Source organism: Marmota marmota, unplaced genomic scaffold, assembly GCF_001458135.2.
Source record: "Marmota marmota marmota unplaced genomic scaffold, marMar, whole genome shotgun sequence".
NCBI classification, from domain to species: domain Eukaryota; kingdom Metazoa; phylum Chordata; class Mammalia; order Rodentia; family Sciuridae; genus Marmota; species Marmota marmota.
Window position 1 is genome coordinate 14062122 of NW_026000016.1, and position 26193 is coordinate 14088314.

General features: G+C 36.9%; 1 protein-coding gene across 7 annotated transcripts in view; it reads left to right on the top strand.

Annotated features, from left to right (window-relative positions):
• Positions 1–26193, top strand: part of Bend7 (BEN domain containing 7) — a 97793-nt gene that overhangs the window by 17893 nt on the left and 53707 nt on the right. For 6 of the 7 annotated variants that reach the window (XM_048809190.1, XM_048809191.1, XM_048809192.1 and 3 more), the window contains exons 2-5: positions 5689–5991; positions 9529–9651; positions 13123–13391; positions 24619–24844. In XM_048809190.1, the coding sequence (XP_048665147.1) occupies positions 5689–5991; positions 9529–9651; positions 13123–13391; positions 24619–24844 (921 nt within the window). The remainder of the gene's footprint in view (positions 1–5688; positions 5992–9528; positions 9652–13122; positions 13392–24618; positions 24845–26193) is intronic. The other variant, XR_007349723.1, reaches the window with a different exon arrangement.

Genomic DNA, 26193 nt, shown 5'->3' on the forward strand with positions numbered 1-26193 from the left:
CCATGTTCCTTTAAGCACTTTTGTTGGATTTTTCATTATCTCCTCAAGTTTCTCCATGGCCTTTTAAAAATAGGACAAACTGGACATAATGGTGCAATAAAAATCTGACAAATATTGAGTGTAAAGCAAGGCTTGTACCCCACTTCTTTACAATTCCATCAGTTTATTCTGCTAAGATTAGACCCTCAGCATGGTACCCCAGGGGAGTGCTTGATGTTGGGTCAGGCAGAATGAGGAGTGGTGCTTATAATTTGCCTCAGGGATTAGGAGTTCCAGAAAGATAGATTTGACTCACCTTGCCAGCTTGGAAAAAAATGAAGGCATATATCCTTTAATATTTAAATGCATGTTTTTAGCCCTCTGCATGCTAGATTAATAAAGGATCTAATAGCTCCCTGGGAGGTGTCCTCCAGTTCCTGGAATTGTTAGTGATCATCAGAGGCTTACTCAGTCCAAAGGGGCGAGCCAATTAAGGGAGTACTGCTACATGGTCAACTATGTACCCCATAGTCGTTTTCCAAGTGCCTAATTATTATCTAGGTTTTCTTTATCAAAATAAAACTCATGGGGCTTGGGTGCAGCTCAGTGGTAGAGTGTGTGCTTAGCACGTGCTGAGATTCTGGATTCAGTCCCTAGCACCATATACAAAAAAAAAATGAGGCTCATTATATCCCCATTTTTCTGCAACCTTCTGTTTTCTATTTCTCTGATGGCTCTAGTATTCATTCAGCCACCTGAGCTGGAAAGCTTGGAATTATCTTTCATTGATTCTTCTTCCTCACCACCCCACCCCGCCCCCATCTACCTGTCCCCACCAGCTAATCACCATGCCCATTTGATTAAACTCCTTCAGAGTCTTCCTTCCATCTTCTCTCTCCACTCCTGCTCCCCACACAAATCCTGATCAAGACTATTATTGCCATGTAGACTTTAGCAATAATATTCTACTGGATTTCTGTCCCCACACCAGTTTTGTCAGAATTATTTTTGTAAAGGATGTATCTGATTATACTGCATAATACGCATGCAAGGGAGCTGCAGGGAAAGCAGCATCCTCTGGGAAGTCATGTTTTAACTCAAGGAAGGAAGCAGAAAGTGTGTGAAAATATTAGGGCAATCTGCTAACTAGAGTTTCCAGGCATATGGTTAAAGGAAATAAGGGTCAATAGGATGGGGAAAATAAGGTTCATTTTTCAGAGCAGCAGATCAGTATAGAGATTTGGGTAAAAGATGTTGGGAGATTTGGAGGAGAGTACCTTTCAGTTTGTACCTAATGATCTTCATATCTCTGAGACCTGGGAGGTGCTCAGTGAATGTTTGTTTAAAAATTTATTTCTGGTACTTTTTCACTCTTTCCTGTTAATATATTGTTTGTTTACTGCCTTGGTGTTGCACTTATTCTACTGACTTCATTTTTAAAAAAATATTTTTATTGTTTAGTTATTGGCAGACACAACATCTTCGTTTGTATGTGGTGTTGAGGATCGAACCCGGGCCGCACGCATGCCAGTCGAGCGCTCTACCACTTGAGCCACATCCCCAGCCCCTGACTTCATTTTTGATAAGCCATTTTTTTCATATTACTTATTTGTAGGGCAAAGAAACAGTGACTGTTCTTCATGTGTCTTCATAACAAGAAAGCACACATAGACAGATGTACAATGTTTATGTACAACCACATTCTGTATGTTGTGTGTTACCACCTAATCTTTCATCAACCTGGGCTACGAATAGTTAGGCCCCAGTAGTGTATATTTCTTTCTTGGCCAAATGAAGGAATATTGTATCATTCCTTAATACTTATCACATGATGCAAAATTGTATATCATAGAAATTCTTTTTAAAGGAAAATGATCTAATATGGTATTGAAATTCAGTGATGAGTAGAATCCAGCCTCCATTCTTTTCTAGACCTTGTCCATAGAGTATGGTCACTAAACTCCCTTAAGAATTCAGTTAATGGGTTGGGGTTGTGCCTCAGTGGTAGAGCACTTGCCTAGCATGTGTGAGGCATTGGGTTCAACCTTCAGCACCACGTAGAAATAATTTAAAATTAAAGGTATTGTGTCCATCTACCACTAAAAATATTTTTTTAAAAAAATTCAGTTAAGCTTGTTTTACCAATAATGTAGCAACATGGCACAGTTCTGCTAGAGCAAGGTGTTTTTTTTTTTTTTTCAATTGCTTTTGCTAAACATATTTTGCCTGGAGTTGCCTGTAAGTGAATACATAGAAAATTCTTGGAAAGAAATTAGGAAAAGTGAATAGGGTCCCCTCTAGACTTCTATTGCTCTAGACAGCTCCTCACTTCCAAGAGTTTTCTTTTCCAGATTCTATATGGAGAGAAGACAGTGACTAATTAAAACTGGAAAAGCAAAGAGAAGTAAACTAATACTTCAGATCTGACTTATATGCTTTCTGCCATTTTTTGAAAATCAAAGAGCATGGCCTCCACTATTAGAATAACCCTTTTTCTGAGGACATATGTGACTTTTAGAGGCATTAAATGCTCCATTTACATGTAGAAAACGTGGAAACCTGTAGCCCTCCTAGCTACTTCTGCATACCCCTTGGGTTATGTGTAGCATGAGTCTGGTTCAAACCTTCCCTTTATGATTCAGGAAATTGAAGTCTGAGAATACTGAGTGTCTTATCTCATAGCTAGTGGCAAGTCAGTACAGTTGAGAAGTGGTCCAGGTCTCAGGAATACCTTCCCAGCCTTCCCATTGTACCAACTAACATCTGTTGTCTGAAATTCTGTGCCTCAGCCTGTCTGTATGTTTTGAGCACCCACTGCCCCCAGTTTAGTAGGTTGACTCAGCTTTTTTGAGATTCCCTACTTTAGTCTTTGGGTCTCATTTCTAACCATCTGCCCTCTCTGTCCCAAAAGTTCCAAGTAACTACCTCTTTCTTTCTCTCTGATAAAGCCCACCAGACCCTGCATAGGGGTCTGAGTTGCAGGACTTCCTCTACCCAGGTGATACCTTCAGGGGTGATGGCCTCAGTGCCTCCCTTCTTCCTTGGCTAAAGGAAATATGATTCCATTAGGACCAAAGACCATTCTCGAATGCCCAGTTGTCCTCTAGGGAAGCCCAGCCTGTCTCCTTTAAGAAATTTGCGCCAACCAACTCTTTTTCAGCCTTCTCCATGATCTCTTGACTTTCCTTTCAGAAGAGACTTAGGTAACTATTATAGTTTACTATTTTCTTTCCTTTAAAATGTCTCACAGACCTTGGGCTCTTTCCTGTGACATTAGTCATCCTTGCTTCTAGTCTTCTGCCTTCTTCTTTCACAGCTCTGCTTGGTCCCCACAGGTAATGACTTTTTGTATGTTTTGCCTCTAGAAGACATGTTTCTGAACACTGGAGGAGCAGCCCACCTACCCTAGACTCTTCTTTATGTCTGTTGCCTTCTTTCCTCATCTCTACCTGCAGCTTCAGAGTCTGGTCATCAGTATGAAAATATAAAAGTCATGCAAAACTCAGGTTGTATTTTCAGTCTTGTAATTTTCATGGGTTTAAGTTTAAGAAATCCAAAACTAAGGTTTCACAATTCTTATGACTTTTCTCTTTTTCATAATGGTAGCACTTTATCATAGAATTCTATCCTCAGAGCAGATATGGAACCTTGGACAAGGTATACATGCCTTTTCCTGTGATGTGTAGGATCAGTGTGCAGAAGTAAGCTGACGCTGGCTCAAGAACCTGTGTCCTTACAGGGAGCCCCAAGCAAAAGGAGAGGAAAGGCAGCCAGCCACTAGCTTGTGCCCCTAAAGATCAGCCCATACATCCCCTTTCCTACATTGTGACCAACCTACCAAGAGAGTTGAGAGTGGAAACCACACAGGAAATATGTTTCCTCTTGCCCATATTGTTCTGTTAACTCACCAGGAAAGTATATGTTTTGATGCTGAAATTACCACCACATTTGCCTGTAGGCTTGTTCCAGAATTCCCTTGGGAGCTCTTCCAGAAACACCTTGCTGCATTTTTGCAAGTTTAGGAACCCATGTTTTTTCTTTATTCATCAATGTTCAATATTAAAGACAGAATTAGGATTTTCATTACCATTTTTAAAATTGAAGGGGCTGAGGATGTAGCTTAATGGTAGAGGGTGTGGTTAGCATGAGCAAGTTCCTGGGTTTGATCACCAGCATGCCAAAAAAAAAAAAAAATGAAGATATTTATTTCAAAATAGGGTGTAAAAGTTCCTTATATAGTATCCAGTAATGTAATAATACATTAATAAATATACAAGTAGATAATGCAAAATACCTAGGTAATTCAATTACCAGTTCTGAAGAGAAATCTAGTTTATATGAAACTAAGTGCATTCAAATATCATTACGTTATATGTTTACTTGCAAGAGCTGTTTTTTCCTAAAAGACACTTTCTTTTGACCTTGTTCTGTAGTTTTAAACATTTAGTAGTAGAATGATTACATGAATGTGTATATGTATCAGCATAAGACTTTTAATTCTCAAGTCAGATGAAAAGTTTTTCTTAATTTCTGCAAGGATACTGGCTTTTTGCAAAGTTTAAGAAGATAATACAGAGCCAAGATGTAGCTCAGTGGTAGAGCACTTGTCTATCATGAGCAAGACCCTGGGTTAGTATTTGAAATAACTCATAACAGGTAACAGTATCTTCAGATAATAATATTGGTAGAAAATTTTCATGATTCGATAGTCCTCTTTAGGTCCAGTATAGAGACCTTAAAGAAAAAATTGACTAAGGGAAAAAGAATTTTTGTAAGTAAATGGAAAGAAAAATCTGGATATTGGTTGTACCACAGTGTAAATACCCTTAACTCTACTGAACTGTGCACTTAAAAATGATGCAGATGATAAATTTTATGTTAGGTTTGTTTTATAATAATTTTAAAAAGAAGTAAATGTAGGTGAAGTGATGTTTAGTCTGTTACCTTTTACATGAAATTACAGTGTTGGCACTGAAGTGGAGGTGGTAGTTGTATTTGGGCAGAGCAAGGAGGCTTGACTTCCACCCTTTCGGTGCTCCTATAGCCAATTACCTGGAGTGGTCAGGGATTCCTGGGACATGCTCTGACTGGTGTGATGAGAGTGAGGGTACTAGAAGGACAGTCTCCGTGCTTGTCATGCTGATACTCACTACATCTCTGTCTCCTGTTATCCTCTCTGAAAGTGATGTCTCCACCAACAATGTGTCATCCTGAAGGACATCTGCTGACAGTAGCACTTCTGGTGTGCTCTGCAGCCCATTGTCAAAAAGTTGCATCCCAGTGAATAGCATGCATTCTTCTTTGTTTTGGCACCTGCCTACTGAGGTTAACATAGGAGCATGTGGATGGTTGTGGCTGAGGCTAGGATTCTAACCTTCTAGTCTTGTCCTTGGTCTTCTGTTTCAGTCAGCTTACTTATGACCTGACACTGTCATTCAGAAAATGCTTCCAAAGAGGGATTTGAAAGTTTGTCCCCAGTGATGCTCACTAAGGAAACCTCTTTTTCATAAGAGAACTTGTCCAGAAAGGGATTAAAATGAGATACATCAGAACTATGATCAGTGTCTTTAGACTACAGCCAGATTTCCTGCCTTTAACTTTTTTATGAATTACTTAAGTTTATGGAATCCATTTCCAAATAAGAGGTTTTTTTAGTCTATTTTTTTATTTATTAATTTACAGTGCTAACTTTGGCTCTGTTTCCATTAGGAGATGAAAGCATGGAAATTAAAAAACAAATTACAGGGATGAGAAGATTACTGAATGACAGCACTGGGAGGATATATCAGCGTGTTGGCAAAGAAGGAGAAAAACTAAAAGAAGAGCCCCAGGATTTGGATTTAGTCTGGCCTCAGCGTTTGAACTCTTCTGCTGTGGCCCCACAGAGCCTCCATTCTTCTTCACGTGGTGTGTGGAATGAGCTATCACCCCAAAGTGGGCAGTTCTCAGGGCAGTATGGCACCCGTTCTAGAACCTTCCAGAGTCAGCCCCACACCACTGCAAACTCCAACGGTATGGTTGCCATCAATCATTCAGAGTGCACTTGTGGGGTTTATCCTGGCTTATTTTATCTCTAAATATTCAGTCTGTTTTCTGAGATCAGTTTATTAAACCCCACCTTAGTCACCCACCTTCACTGATTTATTTTAAAAGACAGGGAAGATATAAAGAAAAAAGTGTATTAAAAAAACTCAGAACTGAGAAGACAGAGGTGCTGTGTTAGACATGAAGATTCCCTAGTAGTAGTTTCAGCGCTTTAAGAAGTTAAAGTGGGGCTGGAGTTGTAGCTCAGTTGTAGAGTGCTCACCTCGTAGTGGAAGGCACTGGGTTCGATCCTTAGCACCACATAAAAATAAAGGTATTGTGTCCATCTACAACTGAAAAAAAAAAAAGAGAAAGAAAAAGTGGTCATCTGTTGACAAACAGATGTTATTGCTACAAAAGCTTTACTTTATCACTAGAAGAAACTTCCTGGTCATCTGTTGTATTATTAACGTAGCCTCTTGCTTCTTTCTTCATGTTGCTTTATTGTGAGAAATGATGAGAGGGAGACTGAGAACTTTTAGCCTCTTGTGTGACTTCCCCGTTAACTCTACTCCAGTGCTGAATCATAGGACCTATATTTTATAAAACTTGCTTCATTAGCATTGAAAAGTATTCCTTTAAAGTAAAATTTCCTTAAAGTCCCTGATTGTTAAGGAAAAAACAACAATTTTTTAAGCTTAAAGAAAAAATTGATGCTTTTCTTGTTCATATAAATTTTTCCATCCAGTGACATTGGATGTTATTTGTTTATAAATTTTATATAGATATATAGTTTTTTACAAAGATAAAAGGTACTTTCTATTTCCTTGAAAAATTAAGCATTTTCTTCTATAATTTTCATTCTGTGATGTTCATCAAGAAAAAGAGTACTGTTTTGAATTTTTTTTTAACACAATTCTCAATACCCAGTTCAGGGACATGGAGATACTGACAAGGCAATGAGGGACCCCAGAGATGCATGGTGTCTTTTCTCCCTCTTATTATTACATAAGCCAATGTCAGGTTCACATGTGGGTGTGAGGTAGGTGGCTCATTAAAGACTCCTCCATGCAAATAAAAAGTCAGTTCTCTTTAAAATTAGAAAATGATGTATAATAAACCAAGAAGGGGTGGTTTTGTCCTCTTCCACTGAAGAAGATAGTCCTTAGAATGGTGCCTAGGAATATTCCGTAAAGCCCTCCCAACTAACTACTGCTGTAGAAGAGACAATAAGAGAAATAAAATGTCCTTTGTTATATATGAAGTTGGTGAGCCTTACATAGGTAACTTTGAGGCAACAAGAGTTCTACTTTCTAATACACAACACGGATGGGGGATTTGTTTTGGGAACTGTTATTACTGTTAATAAAATTTACAAATATAAATTTTTCCATGTAAGCTTGAAAATAGATTTTTTTGTGCATATTGCTTTAATACTTTCAGTAATAATGCTTTATACATTTGACCCTTGAATAACATGGGTGTGAACTGTGCAGGTTCACTTATAGGAGGACTTTTTTTTTGAGATTTGCAACAATATGAGAAAACTTTCAGATAAACTTTTTAGCCTGCAGATAGCAAAATAATTCAGAAAAGGTAGATATATAATGAATACATAAAATAAATGTAGGGAATAGTCTATTTCATAACTTGCTACCATAAAATAAACATACATGTATTATAAAAAAATTAAAATTTATCAAAACTGATGCACATGAACACTGAGCATGACACTACACATCTTCATTTACAGTTGAAAGAAATGTAAACAAATGTAAAGATGCAATATTAAATCATAATTGCATAAAATTAACTGTAATACATACTGTACTATTGGCATAATTTTGTAGCAGCCTCTTGTTGCTACTGTGGAGAGTCAAAAATTAGAGGGAGCCAGGCATGATGGCACGTGCCTATAATCCCAGCAGCACAGGAGGCTGAGGCAGGAGGATTCAGAGTTCAAAGCCAGCCTCAGCAAAGGCAAGGCACTAAGCAACTCAGTGAGACCCTGTCTCTAAATAAAACACAAAATAGGGCTGGGGGATGTGGCTCAGTGGTTGAGTGCCCCTGAATTCAATCCCCAGTACCAAAAAAAAAAAAAAAAAAAAAAAAAAAAAAGTTTGAGGGAAATGTTATAACTGAATTTTCAACTGTAGGGTAGTCAGTTCCCCTAAACTCTGCTGCATTGCTCAAGAATCACCTGCATGGATCTGTGACTACTTTGGTATTTCATTGGAATTATTTGTAATTTTAAAGTTGTAGCATGTCAGTTTGCTACAGTTTTGAGCTACTTCAAACATTATCTTCCAGCATTTCGTGGTTTTGCTACAGTGAACTTTTTAATATCCACAAATAATGCATATTATATGATTTGAATTACATCTAATGTATAATAAAACATACTTTTGGAACAAAATCTTAGAACTTACCTCATCCACCTTTCAGAAAACTTGATAGTAGCCATTTTTAAACTTTTTCTTTTGTGGGGGTGAACACTGATCTTGGAGGGTACGCAAGTCAGAGTTCTTTGCTAAGTGTGCCATTTTAGTCCAAAGTCAACAGGGAGCCTATATTTGTTTATATATAAAGCAAACAGAATAAGAAAAGTATTCATTTAAAGTAAAATTTCTTAATAAGACAAATATTATATTAAGCTTAAACAGTGAAAAAGAGACTGGGCCATGTATGTATAAAATATAAAATACACTCTACTCTCATGTATATCTATAAAGAACAAATAAAATAAAATAATATAAGAGACTAAGGTGTTGCTCAGTGGTAGAGTGCTTTCCAAGCAGGCATAAGACCCTGAGTTCAATTTGCAGCGCACGTGCACCCACACGCACATGTACACACACAGAACAAGAGAGTAGTATAGTGTACAGACTGTCAGAAATGGAAATGGGTAAAAATGTCCTATCCTACCCTGCTTGCCCACCTTCCCCACCCCCAGCATACCCAAGCAGTGAGTATTCTACAATTTTTTATGTATTCACAGCTCTTTATTTTTTAAATGACATGCTTACTATTAACACTATTTTTAATAGTTTCACTCAATATGAACTTTGATATCATACACAGCTACCAGTTGTTTTTTAAGGCTATTCTCAGAGCTAGTTTTTGGGGGGTTTTGTTTTTTGTTATTTGAGTTTTTTGTTGTTGTTGGTTTGTTGTTTTTGTTTTGGGTGCAAAGTAGCCTGAGTGTGTTTATAGTGACTTTTAGGGTATTGTTATCTGAGACTAACTGGTCTGACAGTAGGGAGGCCTGCTGTGGCAGCACATTGTGTGCATGTGTTCATGCAGGCCCTGCCACCTGGGACACAGCACGCATCTCATAATACAGAACCCTCCGTAATTAGATAATTCAGACCCAAAATTTAGGTTGTGAAAATTATTGGGTATATTTCCTCACGCACAGTTTCAAAATAATTGCACATGTTTCAAAATCCTGTCAAGATCCTTTCTCTTTATAATTTTTGTTTGTTTGTTTGTTGGGAGTTTGCTATTCTTTTCTTTCATGCTTAGGAGAACTTCCAATGGTGAATTCGTCAGTTGGATCAAACTGCTGTACTTGTAACTGCCAGTCAACGTTGCAGGCCATTCTCCAAGAACTCAAGACCATGAGGAAATTAATGCAAATTCAAGCAGGTACAAAGATCAGGCCTCTGAACGTGTCCATTCATTGTTAATGCACATCTGACATCTTCAGTTGGGATGTTCATTGCCCTTTTGTTACAGAATCCTTCCCACCTTCTGTCTTTTCAAGTGTCCATTTTTTCTGCTTTTTTTCTACAGTTCTATTTTTTTTTTCTTAGCAAATCAAACAAAATTTTTATTGCCCCTAATACTACTCACATGCTTATGTACATTTACTCCATATACTTCATCCTACAATCTCCTGGTACTTGACAAATGTCAGTTAATTAAATTCTGGAACATGCTACGTGAAAGAGCCCTTTAGGAAGTACAGTCTTCACTATTGAAGCTGTTCAAGGATGTGAGCAGTTGAGAAGTGTTGAGCTGCAGGCTCTGCTTGTGACTTTTCTCTCTCACCTGCAGGATGTAGAAGCTCAGAGACACCTCACATCTGTCCCCTTCATTTTTGACTCCTTTTGTTTATTCTCACCGCCTTTGGACAAGGTGAAGAACAGAAGAACAGCAGATATGTAATTGGGACTTGGATACCCAGTTTCTCCTATCTAGCTATATGACTTGTGAGCTTCCCATTTTTCATCTATAAATGGAGTATTAATTTCTAACTCACAGGGTCATTTTCATATCAGGAGATAGCAAATGAAATGAACTTCATAAAGCATGATGCAAACATGGGTTTCTCATTAGTGCTTTAAAAAAAAAAATACCATGCAGCATTTCATAGAAGTCTGGAAGTCAAGGTCTTCATTTAGTGGATTATTTTCAAATCACCATAACAAAGAAAACCAGATTTTTTTGGTCATACGTACAAAAAATAACAAACTATTTTTTCAATTCTTCCCTTTTGTTAGGGGAAACTACTGCTTGATGAAAGTTATAATAAAGCAGAAAAATAGCACAGACCCATTATGATTAGTGTCCTACCCTTTTATCATAGTGGTGTTTGGGAGCATTATGGCTCAGAAACTGCTCTTGGTGCCATTGAGAGAATTCTAGAAAAACCCTAATACTCATTGATGTGGTTTAGATATAAAAAGCTTAATACTTAGACATATTGGCCACCTAAAATACACTAGAGTAAAGCGAGCTAAAGACTTTGTGAAAGCATGTTATTAATGCTGAATTTGGTCTTATCCCAAGGCAAAAATAAGCATTTTGCTTAGGTCAGTAAGCATTTGACTCACCTTGTTCCACAACAATAATCTGCGTTCTTATCAACCTGGCAAAGGTTAACATCTTCTAAAGTAGGGCTTCAGAAAGAAAGGCTACTTTATTATTACTGAGATTCTTTTCTCAAAGGAAGAATCTGTTAGCACTTAAGAAAATATATATATGAAATTGTAATGATTTATTTTGTTACTTAAGCTCCTTACTACTGAAATGGCAAACTACAAATTGCAGCCATTTAAATCCTTGACTGAAGCCTTTCTAGAATCTATTAAGTAAATGCCACTTTGTCACCATGTTTTCTTTTCTGAACCTTTGCAGATTAGGAAGGTAAACGATTCCAAAGCTGTTGATAGTTCAGAGGATAAACTGAATAAATTACACTCCTTTAATTTTCTTAAACTTAAAAATTTGTGTTGTATGGGTAGACTTACTTAAGGTTTATTGGCTGTAAGAATTAGATTTAAATTATATTTTGAAAGTTTCACGAACCTTTATTTTAGTGAACAGACAAGGAATAAGATCAAGTTAAGATCCAGATGCCAGAAGTGTGGGCTCTGTCTAGATTTGCAAAAGGAGAAGGAAAACTCATATCGTCCTCTGTGTTCTGCAAAGCAAAAACATTTTCTCTTTTAATTTGAAATAGTGGGGCTTAGGGTTGTGGCATAGATGAGATTGAGCATCACTTTGGGGGTCTATTTGACAGGCCAAAGCTAGCCTGGAGTAAACACACAGAATAAAGAGAAGTCTTCAACTCTGGCTGCATGTTAGAATCACTGGAGGAGCTTTAAAACATTAACATGGGCTTGGGCTGGGGCTCAGTGGTAGCACACTTGCCTGGCATGTGTGAGGCAGTGGGTTCAGTTCTCAGCAACGCATATAAATAAATAAAGGTCTACCAACAATTTAAAAAAATATACACATATATACATATATGTGAATTTTATATATATATATATATATCTCACATTAACATGCCTGGGACCTACTCCAGACTGGGCTGTTGTTCATTTAGTCTGTGGTGTTTTTTGGACTGAGTTTTTGTTGTTGTTGTTGTTGTTGTTGTTGTTATTTTCAATCTTTGTTTTTGCTTTTTTTAAACTTCACAGTAATTCTAATATGCAGCTGAGGTAGAGAACCAGTAAGACTAAATACTACACAAATGGTTAAACTACTTTTTTAAGTATTTGTTTCCAATACTTATAACTTGCCTTCCAGTCTGAAGATGAAAACATCAGAATCAAGTGTAAATATTCTTTATTTTCAGACTGATAGGAAAGAAGTAAGAGGACGTGACCCATGTCTATGTGCATATGAACACAGTTTTTATTTTGCTTTCATTAATAGGTTTATTTCTGCAAAAAAGCAGGCATAATCTGTGGTCATATTTAATAAACCATATTAATACATGAGGATTTAATGCAAATTCAGGCCATTTTTTCTATTTCACTTTCCATCAGAGTATTTTTAAATAGCTAACAGTCACTACTTTTCAGAATGCACCTGTGAAAACTACCTTGGCTTTAGTCCTTATATAGTGCTTTTCATCTTTGGAACTCAAATTGTTTCTGGATTTTACTAATCTGCCTGACTTATATAGAACTATATTATTCCTCTTTTCAACTATGCAAAACTGAGGTGTAGAGAGGTGACCTAGGCTAATACCATGGAACATGGTGCCGTGGAGATAGGTGATATGATCAGAATATTTAATGAGGAAGGAGTTCCCCGGCCTGCTCAAGTGACCAACAGGCTTTTTCCACGGGCTTATTACTGTTCCCTGTTACTGAATACTTCCCTTTATCAGTCTTGCCCAAATGATGATCATTGCTCCAGCTTGTCAGTCTGGACACCTGTAGATTGTTGGCAACTAATCAGCCTAATTCCAAATGACAGTCAGCATGTTCCTGAAGTGGGCTTACTAGAAAGCATGGATATCTATACCTGAATTTAAGTTCCAAAGTTCTTATTTATTTTTAAGTGTCAGATGATTTATGAAGACTGCAGGTTTTCTCAGAGCCCTTAATCCTTTTCTTTGTTGAAGCCATCAGTACCAGTATGTTGCAATGGTCCTCTTTTGGAACTGGGTTTTGTTCTGGGTGTTTTTCTGCCTACAGGGCTCTAAAGTGTGCCCAGCCTATATTTGGTAACCTCGAGGTCCAGAGTAAGGCTTATTTGGGTGTGTATCATCTTTAAAAGAACCTCACTATCGGTTTGTAAATCACAGAGATAGATGGGGGTAAGTTTTCCTCAGGTAGACACCAGTGCCTGTACCGTATTTGTGTTTATTGTTCACAGTTGGAACTCAAAACAGACAACAACCCCCAATTTCCCTTATATGCTCCCAGCGAACTGCTGTCTCACGCAAGAGAAATAAAAAGAAAAAAGTGCCCCCAAAGACGGTTGAACCTGTTACTGTGAAACAGAAGCCCAGTGTGTTAGAAATTGAGAAGAAGCCAGCAGCAGGGGCCTTGGAGCCCTCTGGTCCCCAAGCCTCAGAGCTCACCTCCACCAAGGACAGCCACGTCCTGGGATTCGGCATTGTTCTTGAATCACCTTCCTCAGATGTAAGTTGATGTTTTCTGGCTGCTGACTGTAACGGATATATCTTCCAGAGATTCTATAGTATGAATATGCTTTCTCCTTAACTAGTTCTGCCTAAGACAATTAGAGAAACTTGGAGAATACATGTGAGAAAGAGAAAAAGAGGACCAGTAGTAATTTTTCTGCCTAGAATTTTCTTTTTTGAAAAATTCATGCTGTATTTATTTAAACATGTTTCCATTCTTTATCTCTGAAAGAAGAAGGGTGATGGTGTAAATAATCTGCTCACTAATTTCTTTAACATTTTTAATTTTGAAGTGGCAGTTTTCAATTTCCTCAGTGTAGAAAACTAAAAGAACATAATTAAATCCTTTGTAGATGGGCATAAATGAACAAAAGCATACAGATAAGGTCATACCTTTCTGGAAACACAAACTAATAATAAAAAAGAAGCAGTAGTGCTAATTCTATTTTATAGATGCAAGCTACACTGCTAATTAGGTGGCAGTGCCATGTCATTTACTCCGTATAATGATAGGTTAACGTTCTGCAAAGGTTTGCTATTTTAATATCATAGCTTGAATGTTGTTGCAGTTCAGGATGTTGGATTATATCTAAGATAGCCATCTGACTTGTTGTTTTATATTCATAGACCGTAAAACGAATTTCTATCATAATGTGCTGTATTTGCCATTGCATACTCTATTTATAATATCTTTATCTAAGTACACTTATGTTGTGAACCCCAACTTGTTGGCAGAGTTCTTAAAATAAACATGAGTGAGTGATCTGTTATTATCAGATCTCGTAGGAATCAGATCCTGCTGAGAACTCCCCCAGGTCTATATAGGACTGGAGTTTGGCCCTACCTTTTAAACTTTAAATAAGAAACAAATTGCTATTTTTTTAAGTACTCTCTTTTAAACTGAAGGATTGCTAGCCTATATCCACACTGGGTCTTTAATAAAGGAAGACAACCAAAATAATCATTTTGTAACCTTTTTTTTTTGGTACTGGGGATTGAACTCAGGGGTACTCAACCACTGAGCCCACATCATCAGCCCTTTTTATATTTTATTATAGGGTCTCACTGAGTTTTGAACTCATGATCGTCCAGCCTCAGCCTCCTGAGTGGCTGGGATTATAAGGCTTGCGCAACCACACCTTGCTCATCTGATGACCCTTTTTAAATATTTATTTATTTATTTTAGTTGCAGTTGGACACAATGCCTTTATTTATTTATTTATATGTGGTGCTGAGGATCAAATCTAGGGCCTTGCACGTGCTAGGCGAGTGCTCTACCGGTACTGAGCCACAACCCCAGCCCTCATCTGATGACTTTTTAGAATAGAAAATCATTTATCCAATCCTTGGTGTTGAGGTATTTTTTAAAAATGTATAAGCAGGGGCTGTGGTTATAGCTCAGTGTTAGCATACTTGTCAAGCATTTGTGAGGCATTGGGTTCAATCCTCAGCACCACATAAAAACAAATAAGTAAAATAAAGGTATTGTGTCCATCTATAACTAAAAAAATTCTTATTAAAAATCTCTAAAAAATAATTTTTAAATAAAATTTTTAAAAATAAGCATATGCTACAGATGTTAGGAAATTCTTCTAAACATTTAATTTTTAAAAATCACTAATGATGATTCTACCCTGGATCAGTCTGCTCATTTTATTAGATCATATTTTTACTGCAACTAAAGGCCTGGTTCAAATCCCAGGTAAATCATGAATTTGGAAACAGAGGTAAATTATTCTACAAAGTACATTTAATCCTAATCATTATTCATTATACTTTCATTTTTCCTTAAATTTTCTAATTTCCTTAAATTTTTAATCCTAAGCATTATTCATTATACTTTCATTTTTCCTTAAATTTTCTAATGTTAGTATTAAGAACAACCCATGTAGGAGATGATGTACATCTAATACTAATGACTGAAATTTCTCCTTTCATTATTTTTAAGCTCCAAATATACTTTAGAGATAAATTAAAGAAGATCTGATAAAGGCTTTGTGTACATTCATGAAATAGAATTTTTATCATCTTTACCAATATCAGTTTTATGGTTTCACTTACATATTATATAAAAATAATTTACCTCATATTCATGATTATTTTTGTTAACAGGAGCTATTAAGTTTGATTAAGCACATTCAGAATTATCCATGAAAACTCAGGTGTTGATTATCTCTTTAAAGTAACTTGCTTCTAAAGAAAAGCAGATTATCTGTATGCATATTGCCTTTACATTATTCAGCTGATGCACCATTTGATTCACCTCTTCAACAGAAACCAAACTTTATCTAGTGGGCCTGGCAGTGAGTCCCAGCATTGGATGTGTATGTACTGTCCAGAGATAGTGCTCCTGGGCATTCATGAGGCTAGCCTGGGGTGGGACACTGACTCCCCAAAACGAAGGGACCATCAATACCAAGGCACCCAAATTTAGGTGCCTTTCTAGTCTTCTATTATTTCTTAGCTGTGAAGCTTTTAAAAATTGTTAGAAGAGGAAATAGTACCTATCATCTACAAGAATTGTGTATTTTAAGATGAACTCTCAGAAGTATGCAGGATTGGGAGATCAGGTCCAGAGTCATAGGATGGGCAAGTGGTTCAGTGTTGATAGAACAGCTGTCTGACTGGCTCTAGTAAAAGCAGGATGAGGCCAGAGACTGAAAGCCATGATGCCATGCTGAGGCCTTCAGCCTTCATCTTGTGGGCACTAGGGAGCCAGTGCAAGTTTCCAATAGAGGAATATCCTGCCTGTGTTTTAGAAGAGTAACCAGAACAGTGTTGTGGATGGCAGAAAGGCAGAGAGAGGGAATACTAGCATCAAGGGGAGCAGGGGATGATCACAGTTGTCAACCAGGGAAGAGGCTGTGATGGTCTGGCAAGAGCAGGGACCCTGAAAGAAAGCAAAACATGAGCTCAGGAGGAGGGACTTTCACTGGAGTGAAAACCCTAGATTTTTACCTTGAAAAACTGGGTTGGTTACTCATTGGTACTGCCAACTTTAACTGAGAGAGAGAAATAAGAGCAGAAGCTAGCTTTCTGTTCTGGAAAGCAAAGAGAGTGAGTTAAGTGTCCTCAAAATGTTTCTAGACACAAAGTGCACAGAAGAAAGATTAGTGCTAGGAACAATGGAAAAATGAACATCACACCTATGCTTTGTTGCTTTCTTTAATGTATGTGTGTGTGTGTGTGTGTGTGTGTGTGTGTGTATATATATATATATATAATGTTTTTAGTTATCGATGGAACTTATTTTATTCATTTATTTATATGCAGTGCTGATAATTGAACCCAGGGCCTCACACATGTGAAGTAAGCACTCTACCACTGAGCCACAACCCCAGCCCCTTTATTACTTTCTTTATAAAAAAAATTTACTGTGAATTTTTAAAAATTCAGCATATTAAGTTACCTTTTTAACACTGGTAAAAAGGTAACTGCTACACAAATACAAATGCACATAGCCATGGCACAAACACCAATGTGAGGGCCACATGGAGCTGTAGATGATGGCAGGAGGCTCAGGTCTTCTGCCTGGTAGCAATTGTTCCAATTCAAATGCAGAAAAACACTAAGCTCTAATCAGAACTACCTAAAATGTCAATACCTTGGTGTTTTGAGCATTAAATAAGCCATAGAATATAGGAAAATCCTGGGGCTGGGGTTGTGGCTCAGTGGTAGAGCGCTTGCCTAGCATGCATGAGGTACCAGGTTCGATCCTCAGCACCACATAAAAATAAATAAATAAAATAAAAACATTGTGTCCATCTACAACTAAAAAAATATTTTTTAAAAAAAGGAATATGGGAAAATCATTGCAGTGCCTGGCACATAAAATGTACTCGATAAATGTTATTTTCTTAATCTGTAGATGAAAACATAACCACATTTGTATTAAAGATAAAATACACTTATTAAACATTGGGTCTATACTTGGCTTTAATTAGAACCTTGGCTTTAATTAGAACTCCTCAATTTAACCACCATTTGCTTGTTCTTAATACCTCTACCCACCCTCCCACCTTTAGGGTTCTAATCTGATCTGAACACTCCTCCTTTATAGAACTTTTCTGTATTCTTTTGTAATTATTTACATGATTTTCTATCCTTCTACCCCAGCCACTCAAGAATAGAAACTAGATAATATGAATAGTCATAATATTCATGTCCCATCCTATGTTAAATAAACGATGTCATTTATCCCTACTCTTAAGAGATGTTCTTACTGTCCTCCTCACAGAACCTATACAAATTCATACCCAGAAGACATAGTGCTGGTTCCCAAGCCAAGTCTGTCATCTTCTCTTGTCCCTGCATGAAAGACATTTTTTTCTAAGCACATTTTAGCACAGTTTTTGTAGATTATGTGCACTCAGGAACTGTTTGTGAGGTGATCATTACATGAAAGAGAACCACCATGCTACACTGTGGCTGTTTATTTTGTTTACTTGGAAGTTTATTGGGGAGAAGTGAGTGGTTAAGGCTATGAGTCAGGCTGCTGGCTTAGATTCTCAGCTCTGCAACCCTGAGCAAGGGAATCTGCCCCTTCCCTCAGATTTCTCCCTGTAAATCAAGAATAATTATAATAATGCTCATCTCGTAGGGTTGGCCTGTTGGAAGAAGTAAATGAAGCCATCTGTATAAAGCACTTAGAACAGTGCCTGGCATATTTGAAGCTCTCCATAAGTTTTGGTTTTTCTTTTATACCCTTAACAGTCCTATCTAAGTAGCTTTACAGGAACAAATGTAAGTATTTTTAATTAAACTTACCTGTATGTATGAATAAACAGATGCATGTGAACAAATCGTGTTTTAAAAAGGAAATAGCCAGAAGTATTTCTCTTTTAGAGCAGGATTATTTGAACCTTTTTAAATTAGCACATTAAATACAATGCAAACCTAAATTACAAAGAATCAAGCCAAATTTCACACTTAAATACAATATTTAACTCTTTATTTTTCTCATGAGCATACAACCCATGGCAGTTGTTCCTTTCTTAGTGACTGTTTTTTAATGTATATTGATTTGGTTTTTCAGGTCAGATATACCTGGTGTATGTTAGCTTTATTGTTTTTCTTTATAAATTATTTTTTATTTGTTCTTTTTAGTTATACATGATTTATTGTTTTTTTAGTATGGCTTCTTTTTTTTTTTGACTTTGGTGAGAGACTTAGATCAACTTTAAAAAATATTTTCATAATAATTTTTAGTAATAGAAAATGTCAGGCTAGGGATGTACCTTAGTGGCATAGCATTTACCTAGCATGCGCAGGTCCCTGGGTTCAATCCCCAGCAACACACACACACACACACACACACACAATAAATAAATAAATAAATAAATAAATAATGTTTATCTGTTTGTTGTAATTACTATATTTTCCAGTAACCCTACATCACAGAAACTTAAAAGTTATCAGAATATAAATCTATGAATATTCATTAAAGATGTTTTTGTTAATAATCATTTGTATCATTCTTCTTAAAATAAATAATTTAAAATGCATTTGTGTTTTCCATATAAGTAGCTGCTGGATTCAGAATCTGTTTTTAAGTATCTTCTTAGCCTAACAAGACAAAATGATCTGCTAGGATATAGTAGGGTAAATCAAGCCGCAATTTTTCATTTATTTATTGATACATTGAAACCAAGGCAATATATGTGGAGAGTGCAGTGTTTGGGCACAATCTGCTTGGGTTCAAATTCTTGCTTCATTATGTGAAATGATGGGTGATCTTAAACAAGTTACTTAACTTTTAGAACCTTAGTTTTTGTATCTGCAAATTGGGAATAATAGTGGTAGTTGCTTCATGGGATAAGAATTAGATTAGGAAATCCGTGAAATGTGTGTTAAAGTAGGGCCTGGAATATAGTAAGTAGCAAATAAATGTTAATCATATCACAATTTTCTAGGTCACACTGAAATGAATGAAAAGTCTTTGTCCTTGAAAGGAGCACATGGAGAGAATTTCACAAATAGTAGTTACAGTATCATAGGATGAAGCTCTAATACAGGCAGCCAGAAAGTTTCCTGGGAACTAGGAAGAGCAGGACCTCCCTGCCTGGAGGGTCAAGGACAGACTCTTAGAGTGGACATCTTCTTGGAGGAGCAGTTTTAGCAGAGTTCGGAAGAAACCAGATCATAGCGATATAACTTTATGTGTTATCCATTTGGCTCAAATATCTTAACATAAGTCAAGCCCTAGTCTTCAGAGTCATTAATTTATTACCTGAGAAGGAAAAAGCTAAACACATCTCTGAAAGACTTTGGCAACTTTCATTATGCAAGTGCATGAAGAAACTTTCAAGAGACCAAATTGTATTGTCTCTTGCAAAATTCAATTCTTACATCCACCACAATTTTATGAAAGAAAAGAATTAGTTTTTTAATGATTTCCATAATTTTTATCTTATTCAACATTAAGTATATGCTAGTATATAGTACAGGTTATGCTTACTGTTTCAAGGACTTTCTTTCAGCCAAGCATTCTTTACTTAATATAGAGCATCCACCTTACAAAGTTGGTCTTGATATGGTATATCCAGCAAGCTTCTGCTCCATCCATGAAGGGTTCTCAGCCTAGCACAGCCTCAGGCCATACCTATTTTGAGTTATATTCACTGGGCCAACCAGACCAGGCCTGCCTTTGAGTCTCATTGGCCATGTTCTTGGCTAGCATTTAATAAATGGTAACAGAAAGTCTACCTGGATCAGGCCTGATTTATTAGAAACAATTTTAGGTTTTCTCAAATAGAAACAGATCACATTTATGAGCAAAATAAAATCAATTACGAATTTTTGTGTGTTTTTAAATTATTCTTTTCATTAGCTGAAGCTCATTTTCCTAGGAACATAGATAAATAAATAGTAAGTGAGCATCATTGTATGATGATAAACAAAAAGACTAAATTCACATCCTTTAAACATTCTTATCAATCCTCTTATCCATCTTGCAGTATAAAATCAGTCTTATTCATCAGTCTCTGCCTCTTCCTCTATAGTTTTCTTTCAGGTTTCAGTCCTGAGCCAGTCTGAGACTTAACTAGCCAGCCAGCTTTGCCTTCCTAATCCTGACACCCCATGGTCTCATGCAGACAACTTCATGTATGTCCTGTAAGTGTGGGTATTGAAAGCTGTATGTATAATTTATTAATTTGCAATTGAAAATCTAGGTCTAATGCCTAGCATGAATGTTTATTCATTTCTTTTTACTCTTCTAACTAATGACTATATGTAACTTTATATGAACTTTACTATAATTTTGAATTAGTAATATAAAATAGCCTAGTCAAGCACAAGAGCACACAATATAATCCCAGCTATTCAGAGTCTAAGGCAGGAGGATCACAAAGTCAAGACCACCCTGTCCCCAAATAAAAAAATTTTAAAATAAAAAGGCTAGGGATGTATCTTAGTGGTAGAATATTTCTTGGTTCAATCCCCAGTGCCATAACAAAACAAAATAGTATATAGGGGAAATTTCTCCCTGTGTGATTAATTTGTATGGTATCCTTAAAATTGTCTTGTTTTTCTTTAGATTACATAGGGCAGTCACATGATATGCTCATAGGAACTTGAGGGGCATGGATCTCTCACCCAAACTACTTCTTAACCCCAATTACTTGTAAGCAAAGGGAGACCACAACTGAAATGTAAGAAGCAAAATAGTGGGCAGGCCTGGAGCCAAGGATATTTTGAAGAGCCATCAGGACAATATGCAGTTTTTCCCTCCATCTTCTCTAAAAGTAAACTGTGATACCACTGGATAAGGAAAAGGCAGTATCTATACATTATTGTGCTTATGCTTAGGCACCCCAATAATCAAAGCATACTCAAAAATCCAGACTTATAGTGAGAACTCAGAGATTCAACCCCTTAAAATGATGACTGTGTTGTAAATTGTACCCCATAATTGGGATGTTATCATTTAAAGATCATATTACCACAACAATCAGTAGAATCTACAGAGTATCAAATAGTGAATCTGTCAAGGGAAGTTTAGTTTTTAAAATGATACTCATTTGGAATAGTGTTCATTTATATCATAACTATCTTTAGTAATCAGAGAAACCTCATTTAAACTACCACCAGTAAACAAAAAGAAAAGATGTAGTTATTCAATTAAAGGGTTTTAATCTGTTTTTAACTATGTATGTGAAGCTGTGGATCATGTTTCAAAAAAATAAAGCCATCCCCCACCCCCAGCTTTATTTTAGAAATCGGTGCTTTGTGGCACCTGACAGACATGTTTAGTGCTCAGTAACTGCCTGCCAAGAACTCTGAACAGGAGGCAGGCCAGGAAGAGCAGGAGGGGTAGAGCTTAGCCACCTTTGCCCTTGCTGCTGCAGGCTGCTGTGCAGCTAATCAGACTATTTACACCTCTGTAAGGTGCTTGCAGGTGGATGAGTTCATGTCCCTTGATCTGGAAAGAACAGTTGAAAATAACAATATCAGTCCGGCAATAGAAACTGGAACAGAAAGCAGTGACAGCTTCTGCCCTGAATGGTACCTTAGAAATCACAGTGCAGTTATGATGCTGTAGGAAGACTTGGCCCCACAAAAACCTCCAGATATTTAGTTTTAAGAGGCGAAACAGATGCACAAATAACAACTATACCAAATCTTAGCTTCAAGACCCTGTTAAAATGCTGTCCCATCTCTTTCTTAACCCCTGAGCCCCTTTTCCATTGCTCCCCCAAGCAGCCAAGTCCTGCCTGATGGTAGCAGCGACAGTACTTGCTCTGTATCTCTCTTACAGTATTCCTCACTTTCTACTTTGCATGATAGGTACCTATGCATTAGTCTGCACTATAGAGCCAGCTTGAAATTCCTCCCGCAGAGGGTGCTCAGTGTGCAGGTATTGAGTCAGGCATTACAGTCTTCTCCAAGCAATCTTCTGCTGGAGGGAGCACATGAACCCTTCTAAGAAGACATGGGTGGTGTATACCCAGCTATCGCATGACAGACTTGCAAGCCCACTTCCTTTATACAGGGACAAGAGAGCTCTGAATCAGCACTAGTCATTTTGAATGAATTCTTACATAGCGCTTTGTTTATTCTGACAAATAGCTATTGGACGCTGGGTGCTTGGCACGCTGAATACAAAAGAGTGCTCATCCTGATGAGAACACAAACTCCCTATTAAATAAGGTGCCATGAACATATTTCATAGAAAATTCTATCAATGTATGAAGAGGGGAGTGGCTAGTTCTGCCTGGCAGCTCAGTTGGGTCAGTGTTTCTAAACTCAGAGTCCAAGTCCAACAGGACGAATCAAAGGGGAAGTTCTGGGAGTCTCAGCAATCAGGTGGCTAAATTTTAAGCACCTGATTAGTGGTATGAGACTAAACTGAGGTTTATAGGAATGAAACAAGGTGGAGTCCTTCCTGTTACTTTCTTGCAATTTAAGAGCTTCTGTAATACCTCAGACCTTCAAATAGCTGTGAGATTAGGGTATTTTTAATGGTTTCCATATGATCTAGGAGCACTTAGCAAAAATCTGAGATCAGTTCATTTAGAATCAAAGTTCACAGGATATGAAAAATTCTGCTGATGTCTAAACTTCACCTTAGCTTATGTTGGAAAATTCAGTCCTAATATTTCCACATTGAATCATTTAACAGATATTTCTTGAGTGCCTCATTTGTGCCATCCTTATTCTAGGAGTTAGTATTCAGTCTCCAGCTCCCATCAAGCTCCTCCACAGACCTTTGACCAGCAAGCAGCAAGATGCAAAAGGCAGGGGGAAACCCTGACAGCATTGTTTTTACAATGACATTTGCCAAGCATTTAGAAACCAAACATTGAATGGCAAACAAAGCAGAGGAATGAGATGACTTTCTGGGTAATCCAGTCAAAAATTCCATGTTAGGGAGACAGAGCCCAGATGCCTTCTTAAGTCATCCGAATAATCTAGGCTGAGCTCTGAGCATCCATTATTTTGTAGTGTGCTAGGCATTTTGAAAACAGTATGACAAACAAAAATAATAATTCATATTTTCCAGGACAGAAACTAATCTAAAATCCTCACATTTTTAATGTGATTTAGAAAAATTTAAAGTCATGTTAGTTTTACAAAGCAACAAGTAAAAGATCTTAAGAATGAGCTTTGAAAGTATATACAACTGAATATATTATTTTTTAATAAAAATTACCAGTTGCATTTCTTCATTTTAAAATTATCATTTTAAAGCTGTCATGTTATAACCAACAATGAATGACTTAATAGTTTAGATTATGACTAATGAATTTATTGAGTGTGTACTCTATGCCAGACCTTAGAAATACAAAGTACAGTGTAATAAATACATTAATATGCTATGTCAGATGCCCAGTGGTAACATAGCTACCTCCATGACAGGAAGAAGATAGAAAAGGCTTTGGAAAGGAAATAGTATATGCTAGTCGCAAGATGAAAAGACAGGTTTTAAACATCCGTGGTGTGCTGATAGAGAATGTAGTATGTGTCTGGTTTGTATTATTGTATGATATACTCCAAGCTGAAAGGCACCTCAAGGGTCTTCTGATCCTGTATCCCTGTCTTATGGCTGGTGCATTGGTTTTTCAGGGTCCTCTGGGATATAACTTCAGCTTTTCCTCCTGAAAGTAGGGGTGGGGAGTGGATTGAAATGGCCTGGAAATCTGCTCATTATTTTTATTTGTATATCAGATTACATAAAATTCTCATTGGGTTAAAAAAAAAAATAGTTCCACAGCTAACACCCTGACATAGTAGAAAGAGGACAGGCCCTGTGGAGTAGTCCCACATTTGTAACCTCAGGTGAAAGAAATTAAATTATTTAATGTATAAGACAGTAATGCACCGAGCACATCTGAATTGTGTTTAAGTCATTTTTATCATGATCTTTTGGGGCCTTAGTTCCTTTGTTTACAAAATTAATGAGGGTGTTTCATATAGAAGGCTTGACCCTTAGTTCTAGAATTAACATGATTTTGTGATTATCTCTTAATGATGTGTAAGAACAGGAATACTTTCTCAGTATACTTCTCTCTATTGCTTTTGATGAGACAGTACTAGAATCTTGTTTTGTGAACTGTAACTGGTGATTGGTTTTAGAAAGTACACATTCTGGCACACTAAGCTGAGGCTGTGTCATACACATGATATGGACAGCTATGAGCTACGATGGTTTTTGTTGCACTTTATGCCCAAAGTCAAATGCTTCAAGTTTTGCGTTTAATGAAATATTTCTCTTCTTTTGGTAGCCAGAAGTGCAACTTGCTGAAGGCTTTGATGTGTTTATGCCTAAGTCTCAGCTGGACTCTATACTGTCAAACTACACTCGCTCAGGAAGCCTTCTGTTTAGAAAACTGGTGTGTGCATTTTTTGATGACAAGACTTTGGCTAACTCCTTACCCAATGGGAAGAGGAAAAGAGGACTCAATGACAACCGGAAAGGACTAGACCAAAATATTGTGGGTGCAATAAAAGGTTGGTCTACATCATTTCATTTTTTGGATTCTTTGTTGTGTTTTGCCTTCATTCCATAAAAATGTAGCTGAAATTATAATAAACTAAGTAGAAGCTAATTTAATTTGCCCTTGCACCTTACCCACTGGCATGGCTCTTGGGTATGCACCTTACAACTCCCAACCCCAGATACCACTAGAAAAATATGGTATTTTAAGGTGATGTTAATTTGTTAAAATAATATTTTAAGAGCCAATTTGATCTGCTGCAGAACCAAAAAGTGCTTGTTTTAATTTGACTTTTAAAATGGAAGTATTTTTGTTTTCAGTAAATTTCTAAGGACTCCATCAATACATGATTTAAACTTAAGTTTTTAGGTATAAATAAGAATAAAGCTACCTATCACGTGTTAAAGTAAGACATTTCTCTCCAAAGTTCAGAAGCTACATTACCAGGCCATTGCATCTAAAGACATTTTAAATCTAAGTAAAGCCACACACTGTTCCTCTCCACACATTCCTAGCCAAATCTGCTCCCTCTTGTTTTATGACAGAAAGTCATGCCACCTATATGGAGAGACCGCCCTGGGTCTCCCCGCTGTACCTCCTTGGAGTATATGTATTCCATGGTGTTTCAACAGCCATGTGGGTTCATGGACGTGTCTCCATCTCTGTCTAGTTCCACATCCTAGACCTAGTTCTTCACTGTAACAGTGTCCTTATTCAGGACTCTGATAACATAACTTTAGGAAATAGAAGTATTTAAATGTTGTTAACAAAAAGGATGTATACAGCTGTGCACATATCAAGTTTGAGGTCAGCCTTAGCAACTTAGTGAGGCACTTAGCAACTCAGTGAGACCCTGTCTCTAAATAAAAATAAAAAAGGGCTAGGGATGTGACTCAGTGGTTAAGCACCCCTGAGTTCATTCCCCAGTAATAAATAAATAAATAAATAAATAAATAAATAAATAAATAAATAAATAAATAAACAAACAAATAAAATGGAAACAAAGTGTCAAATTTAAACACAACTACCATGAAAATGAAATTTTGAATAAGTCCTTAATTAAAAGTAGAATAGCTGATGAGGATAGTCTTAACTGACTTAGTTCTGCATTGTCAGGGCTTGTGAGTGGGACTGACTCAGAGAGCCTTCCCTGTCCTCTCCTCTTGCCCATTAGTTTGCAAAATGAGTAATTGAATTTAATAGTACTTAAAGGATACTTGGAAACTCACAATTAACTTTACAAAATAATTCGAATTTTAAATGGAGTTAGCAAGTACCAGACACCCTTTGTTCATGGCCAGAAGGACATAAGCCTTCATTAACAGGAAATTTCTCATGCTCCATCAGAATTTTTTCATTTAA